Below are 16116 nucleotides of genomic sequence, written 5' to 3' on the forward strand. Positions count from 1 at the left end.
CATGAGGGTAAGAATGGAAGCCAATTTTACCCTGCCGTTGTTGCCTTATTAATAAATCGGTCAAATAATTTTCTTGCCATGTTATGAGACATCGAAATTTCCCTCTTCGTAAGGTACGATTCTTCTTATATAACCCCCCCCCCATGCTCAAATTATTGCAAGGAAATTGTATTCGATTTATGATACTACACTTTTCATTCCAAATAATTACAGTGCATAAAGAGGGCTGATGTTGGCAGGCTATATTTTGATTCAAAGTGACCAGATATGACATTCATTTGTCATCGTTACCTCGCATGGCTCACCAATAATTACTCGCATAGAAATTATGACGTCCAAAAATGCATTATTTTGTGGAAATTTTATGATATTATTTGTCCTTTTAAAAATAAGAGACAAGTTTCTGCATCAGTATTTTTTCATTGATTTTTATCAAACTTTTGTTAATATTTTCTTAAATGTTCTGATATTACCAAGACGTGTTTGACGCTTGGGTTAACTTTCTTTAATAAATGCAGGTCAGAAAATGAAAGTTAAATATTCATTTATAACATGTATATTGATCAGTTTTCTATCAGTTGCCTAGTTCACTTCACAAATTAAACATATTAAGCATTTGAAATGTAAGTGTTATTTTATCAAATTACTTTATTCAGACGTGGGTGGTAAAAGCATGACAAGTAAATGATCAGTGCTAGTCGACAAATGAAATGGGGATGAATTTTCAATATTCTAGTCAATGCTAATTATATTCGTCAATTAACACTTTTGATATCACCATTCTAATGTTTTGATATTTCAATGTATATTGAGGGCAGTTTAAGATGAAAATACTTTCACGAATATCTCAACCAGATTATTCTTTTTCTTTGTCATCTTAAACTAATTACACAATAAAATTTGACCACGGTGGTTTTGATCATTCAAGAAATTATGTGCTTATCAATTAAATGGATCTTCTTTTTTATCTTTCAGGTGCGATGGCAGAGAGGACTAAACTGGAAGCATATTGTGTTTTCTCTTTGGTAAACACTCTCATTTACTGCTTTCCAGCTCATTGGATCTGGGCAAAGACTGGTATATTCAATCAAATGGGTGCTGTTGATATAGCGGGTGCTGGTAAGGAGTTTACGATGGAGGTGGGGTGCAGGGGCAATATACCTCCCCGATTGCCCCTGCACCCATCATATTCCAAAATACATCATGAAACCGAGTAATAAAGGACACTAGGATCAGTTGGTACACTGCAAAAACTCCGGTGTTGATTTAACCGTGATGGACTATAGTAGGTCCATGATTTAACACCAGTCCGGAATCTATAAATGTCCACACCAGAGAAGTGTTGAAACAACACCAGTTTGGAATCAAAACCAATGCAGTTTTAATACTAATTGGTGTTATATAAACACCTGTCTGGTGTTAGACCAAAGCGAAACTGGTGTTATTTAACACTTCTCTGGTGGACATGCGTAGATTTCGAGCTGGTGTTAAATCAACACCGGAGTTCTAACAGTGTTGATTTGGTAAAAAAATTGGTTTTAATTTGAGTCCAACGTCAGATTTTGGCCCAGTATTGCAAAAAGTGACTGGTCAACCAATCTCAACTATCTGACTAAAGTAATCTATTCATCTATGTCATTATGTACACAACTTTGGGAACGATCTCACTATTGATTTCATAATATAGAACCCTCTGAACAGATCATGTATTCTAGGTATTGGGAACACTTGCTTTCCATGTGATAAGTTAGATCTATCGGACAAGTTGTAGTTCTTTTTTAAGACGGGGTGCTGGTCTTTCTGCTACATATTTATAAATGAATCAATGATTCCAAGCTAATTACTAACGAAGTAGAGTAAACCCGGACTGCAACATATGCCATAATATGCATTAAGTCATTATCATCTTCAGAAAAAGTATCTTCCAGGAATCGCTTACTATATATACCTATCACTTGATGCCTTGAATTTATTAATGTTTTTTTATTATTATTTTTGTATGATTAGATATTTGCTGATTCCAATATTCAACCAAAACAATTCAAATAATGCACGATGCATAGAGTATATCCTTAGCTATGCCTGTACCCTTCCAACAGCATTTTAAATTTTGATTTTATTTTTCGGGGGGGGGGGTGGCTCAGCCATCGAAAAGTCACTTGAGCATGCATATATCGTTCATCGGGTAAGCAGGGAAAAGGAGTATACCGAAAGGGATTCATTGCACAGTTATTGAACATGAATTTACTCAGTAAAACAAGCGTGATTACTTTGTCAATGTTTCATTTAAAATAGGCCTATAAATACTAGCTTATGATACGCCTGCGTCGAAACTGGGGTTGGCATATACGTAGATTTTAAAGGGATCATGTTGTGAGGAATGGGCAATACAATAATAATAATACAGTGGCTGGAGAAGTATCCTAATTGCTATTTTAAAATTGAATCACTAACACCATGAACACTATGTATGCGTTATAGGGACAGGATAAAAAGAATGCGTCAAGTGGCGTAACATATATACTGTTGCAGAGCATTTATTTTGGTTTAGAAATTTCACGATGGCATATGATGTTAGTGGGTTTTTTATGTGTTGATTTTTTTTAACGAAATAATATTTATTAATTCAATTCTTTATTCCATTTCCATTCAAAACTATAGAATCAGATAGAATAGAATAGTAATGGTGTATTGGTAATACATGATTGGCAGCCAGTGGCTGAAATTTACAAAATATAAGAACATACAAAGATATTTTACAGTGTAGATAAATATAAAAAATGTATTCAATACATAATAGATTTAATTACACAAAAATTTTCAACAGATACACTTACGCTCCAATATTTGTAGTTGCACTTAAGAGGCAAAATCATGTCCATGGTCGAAACATCACATGACTCATACATACTTTTATCAGGCATGATAATTAATCGTGGTGGTATAACATTAATGACAAAGACTTTAATGAAAGGAAGTTGTTACGTAACAAGATCGTACACAAAACATTGTTACCAAATTTGTTATTTAGACAGAGGATGATACGCAGGTAACAAAATCACGTTGAAACGTAAGGCGAAATAAAAAATTTATACAGGAGTCGAAGACCCGATTTTAAAGTATTATCAACGATTCTTCCGCCTGCCTTGAATGCATTCTATTGCTTTTTAATATTCACAAATTCTCTAAATATTTAATTATAATAATAATAATAATAATAATAATAATAATAATAATATAGGATTTGTATAGCGCACGTTTCCACCTTGCTAGGTGCTCAAGGCGCTCCTATATATCCCCGGCTAGGCTAGTATACCGATTCTGGTGCGCACAGCTTTTTGAGGAATTACTTCCTGCCAGTACCCATTGTGCAACCAATTGTGGATAAATTTCTTGCTGAAGGAAAACACGCCATGGCTAGGATTCGAACTCACGACCCTCTGTTTGAAAGGCGAGAGTCAGACCCACTAGACCAGTAATATTTTGTTAATATTAACTTAAATAAGTGAAATGGAAGTGTATTACTTCTGTATTAAATAAAGTGAGGGAATGTGGATGAAAAGGGAATTAAAACGTACTGATGGAAGATGTCAAAGAGATGAAATGAGAACAGTGGCGTATCGTTGGCCACGGCATGGGGGGGGGGGCACCAGACCTAATATAGACATTTTAAGGACATGCAGTGCCATTAAATGGATATGTATCTCACTGATTAAATAATGCTCAAATAATGCGAGCGCGAAGCGCGAGCTGATTTTATTTATATTCAGACCTAAAAAGGGACGTTATAAGCAAATTTTTTGTAATCATGATACGTACCTGTCTCGCTAAACAAACAGTGCGAGCGCGAAGCGCGAGCTGAAATTTTTGTATATATTTACCCCAAACAGGGACATTTTAAGGACTATATATTTTAGGAAGCCATCAAGAGTATAAATATCTCTGCATAGTCATCTAATGCTAGTGCCATCCTTTGCTGATTTTGTTAGAATTACGTCTTAACACATTTAGCACTTTTTGTAGACATGGTAATCATGATTATCATACGCATCTCACTAATCAAATACTGCGAGCGCGAGCTGAAAATTTAGGAATCTCAGACCTGAAGAGGGGCATTTTAATGCTTGTTTACAAGAATTCACCAAGACCGTATGTATTTCACTAACCTAATGATGCAAGCGCGAAGCGCGAGCTGAAAATTTTTGATATTGAGATCAGAAAAATTGACATTTTAAGGACTGATATTAGGAATTCATGAAGAGCAAACATCTCACCAATCAACTAATGCGAACTTTAGCACGGACGGGAAGTGTTTTATATTAAGACCTTAAAATAGGGCAATCAATTTAAGTAGTTATGAAAAAGAAGCAAATATCACTACATGAAACAATAATAACCCGAATTGCGAGGAAATATATATTTGGTGCATAGTATATTGATTCGAAAACGGGAAGTTTTAGTGCAACAGGATTATGTATCTCGTTAAACAGTCTATACGAGACATAGGCCCTGAACAAATAATGTTTCATAAAGTTATGAAAAATGCTTCTTATGTAATATAACATAACATAATATAATAATAATTTCTTCTTTTCCCTACTATATATGTTTCTTTTCCTTTCTTCCTATTTTTCTCCTTTTCCCTGTTTTTTTCGCCTGCCGATGGGGGGCATGGGGGGCACGTGCCCCCCCCCCGTAGTTACGCCACTGACTGAGAATATATGAGGACACGAAGGAGAAGGGGGGGGGAGAAGGAAAAGAGAAAAGGAGAAATTGGATAAAGAAAGTGGGGAGAGAGAGAGAGAAAGATAAGCGAGAGAAGGGGGGGGGGTGGGGAGGGAGAAAGGAAACAAAGTAAGAGAAGCTAGGGAATTATCATTTTTGAAACCTTTGTGATATAAATTTCTTCTATGTATTCTACTCTCCATTCATATCTCAAGTACATTTGCTTCATACCAATTAACAATGGTATTAATGGTAAAAAAGCAATTAGTAAATTGACCATATCGCTCAAGTTGACAAGATGTATGGTTCTTCTCTCCTTCGATTCTATTCTTTGCAGAAATACACATGGCGCATTTTCCAACTAGATGTCCTTTGGGAAATATTAAAATCTGTAGATTTTTCTTCTTGAATTTTTGCATCATTGTATTCTCAGGATTTCCATCAAATTTGTTTATCATATAGGCCTATATAATCTATGTTGTTAAGCTTTGTTTTAGTTAATTGATCGACTTTTTAAATGAATAGCAGGCATGACAGCGGATAAAGGATCTTGTAAAAAAAATATTGAAACGCCAAAAAGATAATTTTGATTGTGTGTGATCGAATCAAAGTATAATAATCAACAAGAAACGTTGTTTTCTCCGGCAAGATCTCTTCATTGGTGTTTATGTAGTGATTCTTGGTTAGTTATGCCAGTCTGACACTTGCACGATTTTGTGTCACGCATTGGCACGACTCAAGTCGTGCCAGTGCGCAAACTAGTCGTGAACTGGCGTGAAGTGTGCGTAAACACGTCGTGACATGTCGTGACTGCGTGCCATGTCGGGACGAGAATTTTGAAATGTTCAAAATTTTGGTCACGACAAAATTTAGCGACCGGGTCGTGAACTATGCGCAAACTGTTCGTGAACTCGTCGTGAACTCGTCGGGACGATGCGGGAGGATGCGTGCCAGTGCGTGGCAGTGCGCGCCATGCCACGACTGTCACGAATGGTTCACGAACAGCTCACGTCGTGTTCACGAATAGTTCAGCACGACACCGTCCGAATTGCGCAAACTCGTCGTGCCAATGCGGGAAGTGCGTAAACTATGCGCAAACTATGCGTGAACTCGTCGTGCCAGTTCGTGTCAATGTGGACACTGACGGGCACGCATTCGTGAACTTGTCGTGAACTATGCGTGAACAAGTCGTAAACAGTGCGGGAGCCTCCCAGTTCGTGCCCCAAAATGGCACGACTTGCCACGACAAAATCGTGGCCAAAAGTCGTGCAAGTGTCAGCCTGGCTAAAGGTATTTTTTTATTGACATGTAAATGCTTGAAGGATTCCATGGCGAAGAAGAATAGTGTAGTAGGTTTCACGGAACACCAATTATCTTTCTTGCACAAGTGTTGCTCCTGAAAAGGAGTTTAGGTGGTCTTTTCCAGGACAAACACTTGCCCAAGAAATATACATGGTGTACCGTGAAACCTACTACACTAAGTTGAAATTTAGCATTTCGTTTGTAATAGGGGTTTTTCATAACTTAACCGGACTTCTTTCCACTGGGAATATTGTACTCACTGGCGGATCGGGGGGGGGGGGGGTGCACAGCCAAGCCGTGGCCTCCCCCCCCCCCTTTGAGAAGCAAAATTAAAATTGTAATGTAAAAATACCGCTATAAAACAGAAGTGTGCCCCCCCCCCTTGAAAGTGAAGACCTTTTTTTCTTTTTTTTTACTTGTCATTTTTTTTTCCGGGGACGTTGGGGGACGAAATATCTTTATTTTTTGGTAAAAACCCATTTCTTATCTTTTTTGGCTTGTCAAAATTTTCCTCGGAAGACTGTGCCCCCTCCTTTTGGAAAATCCTGCATCCGTCACTGATTGTACATAAAACGTGAATAGATTATACATAAACGAAATACACTTGAACAGGTTATGTATGTAGTCTAACCGTACTCGGAAGAGCACGTCCCGCGAATTAGTGATGTTTGCAAATGACTATTTTTTTTCACCCTGTCAAGGTGCTGTTCATTTAGTTGGAGGGATCACTGGCTTGACGGCGACATTGATGTTGAAACCCCGTCGTGGTCGTTTCTCAAGCCCACGCGCAACCATGGAAATGAGTAATCCTACTAATGCTTTGCTTGGAATGTTCATGCTCTGGTGGGGATGGCTTGGTTTTAACTGTGGATCAACGTTTGGTATCTCTGGTGGAAAATGGAAACTTGCAACGAGGTACATACCCCCCCCTCTTTACTTCCCTCCACCTTTACATATTTCCTTCAATCACATCTCTCTTCCTATCCCCCCTCTCTCCCTCTCTCTCTTGATCTATCTTCTTCACCTAAAATCGGAGTAACATACACACGATGCGATGCTTCTTAAGGTCGCAAAATTACATGCAGACCCATCGTTGAATAAGTCACACATGTTTCTCCAGAATTCATCACGTTAATACTGTGATATTGTACAGGTGATTAAATATAACGTTGAGGCGCCGCGAACAAAAGGGGAATGAAAACTTTGAAACAAGTAGGCTTGTGTCGAAACAGAAAAATCAAAGAATAAGAACAAAGAAAGTTTGAGAAAAATCGGACAAATGAGAAAGTTATGAGCTTTTGAATATTTCAATCACTAATGCTATGGAGATCCTCACATTGGCAATGCGACAAGGATGTGTGATGTCACATGTGAACAACTTTTCCTTTGATGCTTATATAGAATATCCCCAAAATGTCTCTTTTCGCTTTTTCTTATGGTGATACAAACTCATTATCCATGATGTATTCTTTGAAAATCTGTTTTACATGCCCTCCTATAGAAAGAACACATGAACTAATGATAGATGTGATAAAAGAGGTAGTTTAAGGGAAATATATACTTAAGTAATGGGGAGAGTTGTTCACAAGTGACATCACACATCTTTGTCACATTGCCAATGTGATAGCATAACTGATTGCAATATTCAAATGCTCATAACTTCCTTAATACTTGTCTGATTTTTGTCAATTTTTTAAAAATCTTTTTCTTTGATTTTTCTGTTTTCACACAAGCTATCTTGTTTATAATTTTTCAAAAGGTTTCATTCTCTTTTCATGTGAATACCACTCTCCGAGACTGCGTTCGGTAAATTTTGTTAATTTTCTGATATCTATTCATTTTCCATATTGCTGTTGGGTGTCAATTCTAAATGGTGTAATTTTCAGAATACCTCTGTAATAGCTGTAACGATCATGGCATGTTATGTAATGTCATAGGTAAAAAAAATAATGTGTTTTGTTCAGTTTCCATTCAATCTAAATACTAAATAGGAAAAGTTCATATGAACGATCGATGCCTTGTAAAAAAAAAATATTAGTTGTTTAATCATCATCTTTGTGCCAGGTCACCATGGCAACTGGAAGATATATGCATCTCTTTAAAATCATTTTGTATAATTTATAGCCCAAGATTGGTAATTGACCTGTTCGTTTAATGGGCTATATATTTTGCCGCTATACCATACACAGGTCTGCTATCGTGACCGTAATGTCAGGCGTTGGTGGCGGTATATTGAGTATGATCTGCAGCTACATACAGCGGCCGAACGGACACAAATTTGAGCTGGGTTACCTAATGAATGGTATCCTAGGTGGTCTTGTCGCTATAACAGGTACCTTAAGACAATCACCAATGTCACCTCTCACTGTCAATGTTTGTGTTTTTTTTTTGTCTTTCCTCATTTTTGTTTTGTTATTATCGTCAGGTCCGCAGGCAATACCATCATGTCATCAGTAGGAGGTGGCACTGTTGGTCTGGCCGGAAGCTGGCTCACTAAAAAACGCCAGTTTGATATTTCCTATCTAATCAACGGTGTTCTTGGAGGCTTAGTGGCATGTACAGGTGACACTCCTTTCTCACCCCCTCCTTGCAAGATTCCCCTTCCTCCTGCCTGTGGATGCCATGGTAACATGTTGCTTCCTCCGTGATAATTTGGTGAAATTATGCTGTCGCTTGAACTTTGTATCATACAAGAAGGACCCATGTTTTCAGTTCAATATTGCGAGCATGATTGTCATGTTTATTCTGATCCAGTTTCCCTTGTAATTAGTGTGATTGGTAAGAACCTCGAATGAATGCTGAACAACTCACTATGCATTGGCAGCTTGTCAAAGGAGAATTGACGACTCATGTCTGTATTACAAAAATGCATGTACAATAAATCACTTGTAAACTGCTAGCACAGTACACAGCAAAAACTGTGGTGTTAACCGGTATACATAGAGCACCACACCAGTTGTTTTACACCGGTGTTAAATTGGTGGTGTTAGTTTTACACCCATAGGTGTTATTACAACACCTTTAGTTTTTACATTTACACTCTTTGGTGTTATGTTTTTATCTCTAGGGTGTAGTTTTAACACCTCAGTGTGTGGTCCTCTATTAACACCAGCTGGTGTCAGTTTTAACACCACAGTTTTTACAGTCTATAAATTGTGATACATGTCATATTTCAACACTTAGTCATCATTTGCGTCTTGTTGCTACATGCATGGAAGTTTCGATTTAGTATTATGCAGCAATGACAGTTTTGTGAGTGTGTGTATTTTTTTATCATGCTCCTATATTTGTATATATAGTTTCTGTCTGCATCATGTTGTCAATGTTCTTTGTTCGTGACTTCATCCATATTTTTACCGAATGCAGTTGAATGATATCAGCGATAGTTTTGAAATTTATTTTCTATAACATTGATTGTTTAGTTATTCATGTTTTGATTTTTATTGAAGAAAAAATATCAATTCAGAATGCACGATATAGTGGATTACTGTACTAAAAAAATAGATTAAAATTCTCTAACATTCGTTTATTTTGTCAAAATGAACAATATTTTGAACTAGATTTTTTTTTTTATACTCCGTCTGAAATAACATGCATCATTATCAAATACAACATTGTATGAATTAAAGTAATACCTGCTGAGTACGCCTTCTCAAATCCTTCATAATTCATTAATTACCCAAATCCATGTAATAATGAGGGGAGGAATATTGATGCCATACTCATGCACCTCGATCCTGTTTAACCATTCGTGCAGCTGTGTTAATTCATCACTCATATTGTCAGGTACTCAGTGATATCTAAATTAGATGTGGAATGAGTAAAAATTTCCAAGATTTCACACTACAATCCCGAATTGTTACATCTTAACATCTATGATATTTTCTTCTTTTGTTCTCAGCTCTATGTGCTTTAGCACGTCCATGGGAAGGGTTATTGATAGGATCTATTGGTGGTCTCATCGCAGTCTACACACCACCCTTGCTAGAAAAGTTCAGAATTGACGACCCTGTAGGGGTAATAGGGGTCCATGCTGTATCTGCATCATGGGGTATCTTAGCAGTTGGTATATTCGCTCAGCCAGATGATATCGAGAATCTTAATGTGAGATCAGGTGAGATTAAATTACCATCGACCACCCCTTTCTCCTCCTCATTCACCATGTTCACCCTCCATATCTCACTCACACCCCTCCCCCTCTATCTCTGTCTATCTATCTATCTATCTTTCTATCTATCTATCTATCGATCGATCGATCGATCTATCTATCAGAATCTTTCATTGCTAAACTATGTAATCGTACACATCGTAATACACGATTAATTATGTATGGATATATTGGACTGTTGGATTTGCTATGTTCTTTGTTCTGTCAAGGTAACGAAGATGACATTCAAGAAGAATCCCTATTATGCTGGCATGATTGTTCGTGTTTTGTTTTTATACTTTATATAGTTCATAAAGATGACATATAAGAATATTGTAAACTATTGTTTGTAAACTCAAACTTTATTAAACATGCTGATGCGTCTGGATTATATGGGTAATGAATGATCAGCAGATCCATAGCCGGTTACCACGACAAATTAATGTTTGATATCAGTTATTACATAAGTATTATCAAGTTTGATACAAATGTCTTAAACGATATGGTATACACGGGAAGCTCAATTTCTAATCTCATATGACTGAATTTTGAATTGGTATTTCAATACACATTTCCATTGAAAAAATATGTATACATACTATTTTACAATAAGGCGAGAATCAGTTGATTTTGGTAAAAGCATACCAAACATTGAATCTGATACATCAATCTGTTTTCTGTTATCAGGGTTATTCTACGGTGGTGGATGGGAGCTCATTGGCATACAAGCTTTGATGCTGGTCACTCTTATAGCCTGGACCGGTCTGACGTCATTCATCCTTCTCTATGCCATACAAATCACTATAGGTCTTCGGTAAGTCAATAGGTCCATGGTCTCAGGCATGCAAAAACAAAAAACGTGACGTAAAAAAAAATCAAATTTATTGCAGAAAAATTATATCTTCGTGGGAATGATATGAGACATATTAGTTTATGGGTTGAAATTAAGATGGTGTGTCCGGTCACTTCATATTCCAATTCATTGACATGATTGAGACTCTAAATAATGATATTTGGGCGCAATTTAATACAGCATGCCAAAAACCAACTCCCTGCATAGGTGACAAGCGGGACCTTGCAATACAGATTAATAAAAAAAATCAAATCAATGTTATCTCATGGTGTTTAATTCGGTGTGTCAATTTCAGATGTTCCGTAGTCGAAGAGATTCTGGGAGCAGACATCATTGAACACGGCATTGATCAAAGCAGTCCCGAGGATCGCGCAAACGTTCTCCGTGAACTTCACTCGTTGGGGAAAGAAATCCCGGAATATTTACTCTATAATTCATCAGGTCGGAACTGGAGACAGAGTGCGCGAACCCTTCACGTGGGATCATCGACGGTTTCAAGGGAACTCTGTGACATCGAGAGGAGATCGAGTATCTTTTCGTTATCAAGCACTGCTGTAGAACGACCGAAACAAAATGAAGACATCACATTCCCCAGGTAGAATGTTACAAATACAAAAAAATGTCACTATTCTAATCGGGAAGATCCAGTTTTTGCTAATAGAGCGGAGATTTTTTTTTGCGGTTTTGCGCTAAACGCTTTCTTTTTAAGGGCGTGGTGACGTGTTGTAACTAAAGACCAACGCTTTTAAATTCATCTTAACGTTATTCTTTCAACAACAACAAAATAAAAAGAGCGTGATATCAAATTTGTAATATGATATCTGGAAAGTAACATTTTTATGATTGCTTGATTTATTCATTTTTCATTCCCCTCATATCTTATTTTTTTTGTTTTCCTATTTTTCATCTCCATCCATTAACCCCTCCTTTTTTTCCGTTTCATCATATTGAGGCCATTGATTGTTTTATTTTATTGTTATATCCATGACACACAGTCGAAATCGCATGGAACTTTTTGAGAACAATGGCATAGGACAAACCATGAATGGAAATCTGAGGAGGACTACGAGCAAGAAATATCGAGGAAAGAAACATTTGATGCCCCTTAGCAAAGGAAAGAACAGACTTCATTCAAATGGATCAAGGCAGAAACCATTGGAGGTAAGGATGTGAGTCAGTGGCAAAATATATTGAGGCACATTTTGGTGAAAAAAATTTGTTACCAAAATGTGCCGATAGTACACCTATGCCTGACAGGATCTTTTGTGACCAAAATGTGCAGTTATCACGTGATGTGCTTGCACATAACAACTTAGAAACCAGATTTGACTACTGTAATAAAGTAAAGATAGATAATGGTATTGGCCTAGAGATAAAGTCAGGGTTCTTTGTTGTTGTTGTTGTTGTTGTGTGTGTGTGTGTGTGTGGGTGGGGGATGATTTGCCTCTACGCCCAATACCATTTCGTCCAATAATCTTTTCATGCCATTTGGTCCAATATTTCGTTCAAAAGTAATTACGTCCGATAGCAGTATAAGTCTAAGGGCCACTTCGTCTAAAAGCCACATCGTTTAAGAGCCATCTCGTCAAAGTGCCATTTTATTAATATAATATCTTCCAATAACCATTTTGTTCAATAGTCAGTTTGTATAACTTCTTTGCCAGTTGGTCCAATTTCAACTTGGTCCAGTTGACAGTTCGCCAGGGTGAGAATGCCCCCCCCCCGGTAAAAAAGAAATGGAAGAAAAAGAAACACACCACAATACAAAATAATAATATTTAGACACAAATAAAGATTTATTAGCCTGATTTTGATAACCACCCATGCGACGCATTCAGCCTATGCCCAGTTTTCTCAAACTTTGGGTTTGGCAATTCATTCTCCTCATGAATATAAAATCGTGTGAAATTTGTTCATCAAATAATGTGAAACTAGACCTCATTTATTTTGGACCAAATAAATGTCATTTAGATCAAGTGACTATTTGACCAACTTTCAAATAGACCGCATGGGTGTTGGACCGAATTGGACCAAAGAATAATAAACTTTTGGCCCAACTGGCTATGAGACAAATTGTTTACTAAACGAAGGTATTTAGATAAACTAGCTCTTAAGCGAATTGCTGTTGGACGAAATGGCTCTTAGGCAAAGTAGCTACTGGACGAAATGGCTCATAGACTAAGTGGCTTTTGGATGAAGTGAATCTTAGACGCAGTGGCTTTTGGACGAAATGAATCTTAGACGAAGTGGCTATTAGACGAAATGTCTCTTAGACAAAGTCGCTTTTGGACGAAGAGAATCTTAGACGCAGTGGCTTTTGGACAAAGTGGTTTTTGGGCGAAGTGAATCTTAGACGAAGTGGCTATTGAACGAAATGTCTCTTAGACAAAATGGTTTTTGGACGAAGTGAATCTTAGACGAAGTGGCTTTGGACAAAGTGACTCTTTTACACGGTGGCTATTGGACGAAATAGATCTTAGAAGAAATGGCTATTGAACAAAATGAATTTCGACTAAGCAGCATTAGACGACATGGTCATGGGACAAAATGGCATTGGACGTAGTGGGTTGTAGAATTTAGATCTTAGACCAACTCGAGATTAGACAGAATTAATGGTAAAAAAATGGGTTGAACCGGTGTGTACTTAAAAACACAGAGACCAATTGATAGCACTCCTTGTGCAGTTACAAGGTACTTTGTATTGTTTTTTTAATGCAATGAGTGAGAACAGACAACTGAACGGATAATCCCTGAAGTTTCCAAAATGTGCCGTCAATGTCATTCACATTTTTGGTAAATTTACCAAAATGTGCAGTCATCAAAATGTACCGTAACATAGTAACGGCACATTTGGTAAATTGCGGCACATTTTGGTATTTTACCGAAATGTGTGCCGTAACAGAACTGCTGGAGGAACCAAATATACTTGCAGCAAAACCTTTTCCCCAAATTAATATGGTCAAAATAATCACGGTGTTGATGACACCCTGACCCTTCTGAAACGTAAAAAAGAATAGTAGGATCAGAAGCTCCTAGCTTTTTCTTGATGTTAAAGAGAGTCGGGGTGTAAATAAAGTTGAAAATAGGTGGAATGAAGGGTATGGGTAATAGAGAGCGAGAGGGAGAGAAGGGCTCGTTTTAATTACTAAAATTGATCCTATATGTCCTATAAATCAAAACCCCTAATTAATCATTTTTAAATTTCATAGTTATCTCTTGTTCTTTTCTTTTTTCTTGTTTTTACCAGTTGGATGTGTCAAGGCTTGAGATCAGAGATCGGCAGACGACGGATGTCACGGAAACGGTTGTCATAGAAACCGCGAACAAGCCTTCTTCCTAGCCGCAGTACTTTTGAAAATCATCACATCAAAGCTTACTTGTTTTCGAATTGATAGATTCTAATGTCGCTTAGGTCTTCGTTTTATTTTACTCAGTTGAGAGGAAATAACACTAACTTTTACCAAGATATTTCCCAAAGTTCCGCATCATCTACTTAAATAGAAAGCTATTTGAAATCCCTCTTACACATGCGTTGACGGTATCATTCTCTGTGTTGTTTATTATTATCATCATCATTATTATTCTTATTATTATTTGCATGGTATTATGAAAATGACACTTATTACTGCACAGTCACATCTTTTCATTCTCTTGAAATGCAAAGAATTTTTGCTCATGACATTATGGTGATTCATGTGTTATGAAGTTAATTCATATTTCCGACAGTAATGTTAAACTTTTATTTATGTTATGTTGGTGTATAATTCCGCTTTCGTATCAGTTGTTATCACAAAAGTTTTTGCCCATCCATTTATGAGAACAAGATGTTGTAATATGAGTACTAAACGAGGAAATTAAAAGTGGTAGCGTTCCTCGCTATAAGGGTATATACATGCAGTCTACATGTAGTTGAAATTACGTATGAGTTTGAGAAATATTATGGCAAGCATTGGCTAGTTTGTCGTATATTCTTACTGCACTGGTTAGTACGGGTGAATCTAAGGACTGTTTACGTAGTTGTACAGAATACGAATGAAGAGTTTGTTGTGCATGAACATAAAGTTAATGTGGTGATGTAGGTGTTTTGGGGTATTACAACTCTTACTTATGGCGTACAACTGTGAACATTCATCTTTAACTCCAAAGCCTCTAATCAAAAGAATTTCATTAATTTTCTTAACAGTTTTATGTGATAATGAATTATGATTATTGCAACTAATCACATTTGATCTTTATCGTTAAACTCTAGCCATGTCAATCTATAAGTTTATAAAGATAAATGTTTAACTTTAAAGGACAAGTGCACCCCAGCAAAAAGTTGATTGAAATAAAAAGAGATAAATCAAACAAGCACAACATTGAAAATTTCATCAAAATCGGAGGTAAAATTAGAAAGTTATGACATTTTGAAGTTTTGCTTAATTTCACGAAATAGTTATAGACACATCCCGGTCGGTATGCAAATGAGGGGACCGATGACATCATCCTCTCACTATTTCTTTTGTATTTTGATATAAAAATATGAAATAGGAAATATTCTAAATTTCTACTCATTGTCCCTTGAAACAAAGTTTTACTTCACCCTGAACATGCGGAATTGCCATTGTTTAACGTTTTATGGCTAAGTCAAGATGATCCTTATTGTCATATCTGTAAAAATTGAAATATTGTATAGTTCAAACAATAAACAATAAAAGTGCCGTGTGAGGGACATCATTGATTCTCTCATTTGCATGTAACTCAATTGATCAAATAACTATTATGTGAAAAATAAGCAAAACTTTGAAATGCCATAACTTTGATTACATCTGATTTTGACGAAATTTCCAGCATTATCATTATGCTTATCAGATTCAATCAAATCAAATTTTTCTGAGGTGGACGTGACCTTTAAGTCTTTTATGTTACGTTCTCATGACTGATGTTCTTATCATGGTGCAATTCAATTAAGTGTGTTTTGTCCATTACATATATATGTTTTGGGGGGTATGTTTTGCGTTGAAAAATGTAGTAATATTTGTTCGAATCACTTAATCATTTGGTTTGTTCTTATTATGGTGCAATTTAATTACGTGTTTTTGTTGATGTT

General features: G+C 36.6%; 1 protein-coding gene across 1 annotated transcript in view; it reads left to right on the forward strand.

Moving 5' to 3' along the window:
* LOC121416234 (putative ammonium transporter 3) overlaps nt 1-14568 on the forward strand; it is a 43848-nt gene extending 29280 nt beyond the window's left edge. The window contains exons 4-11 of the mRNA XM_041609741.1: nt 976-1119; nt 6729-6942; nt 8217-8359; nt 9929-10141; nt 10862-10988; nt 11323-11622; nt 12023-12188; nt 14275-14568. Coding sequence (XP_041465675.1) covers nt 976-1119; nt 6729-6942; nt 8217-8359; nt 9929-10141; nt 10862-10988; nt 11323-11622; nt 12023-12188; nt 14275-14367 — 1400 coding nt within the window. The 3' untranslated portion in view covers nt 14368-14568. The remainder of the gene's footprint in view (nt 1-975; nt 1120-6728; nt 6943-8216; nt 8360-9928; nt 10142-10861; nt 10989-11322; nt 11623-12022; nt 12189-14274) is intronic.
* Nucleotides 14569-16116: the final 1548 nt, after the last annotated feature.

Source organism: Lytechinus variegatus, chromosome 5, assembly GCF_018143015.1.
Source record: "Lytechinus variegatus isolate NC3 chromosome 5, Lvar_3.0, whole genome shotgun sequence".
NCBI classification, from domain to species: Eukaryota; Metazoa; Echinodermata; class Echinoidea; order Temnopleuroida; family Toxopneustidae; genus Lytechinus; species Lytechinus variegatus.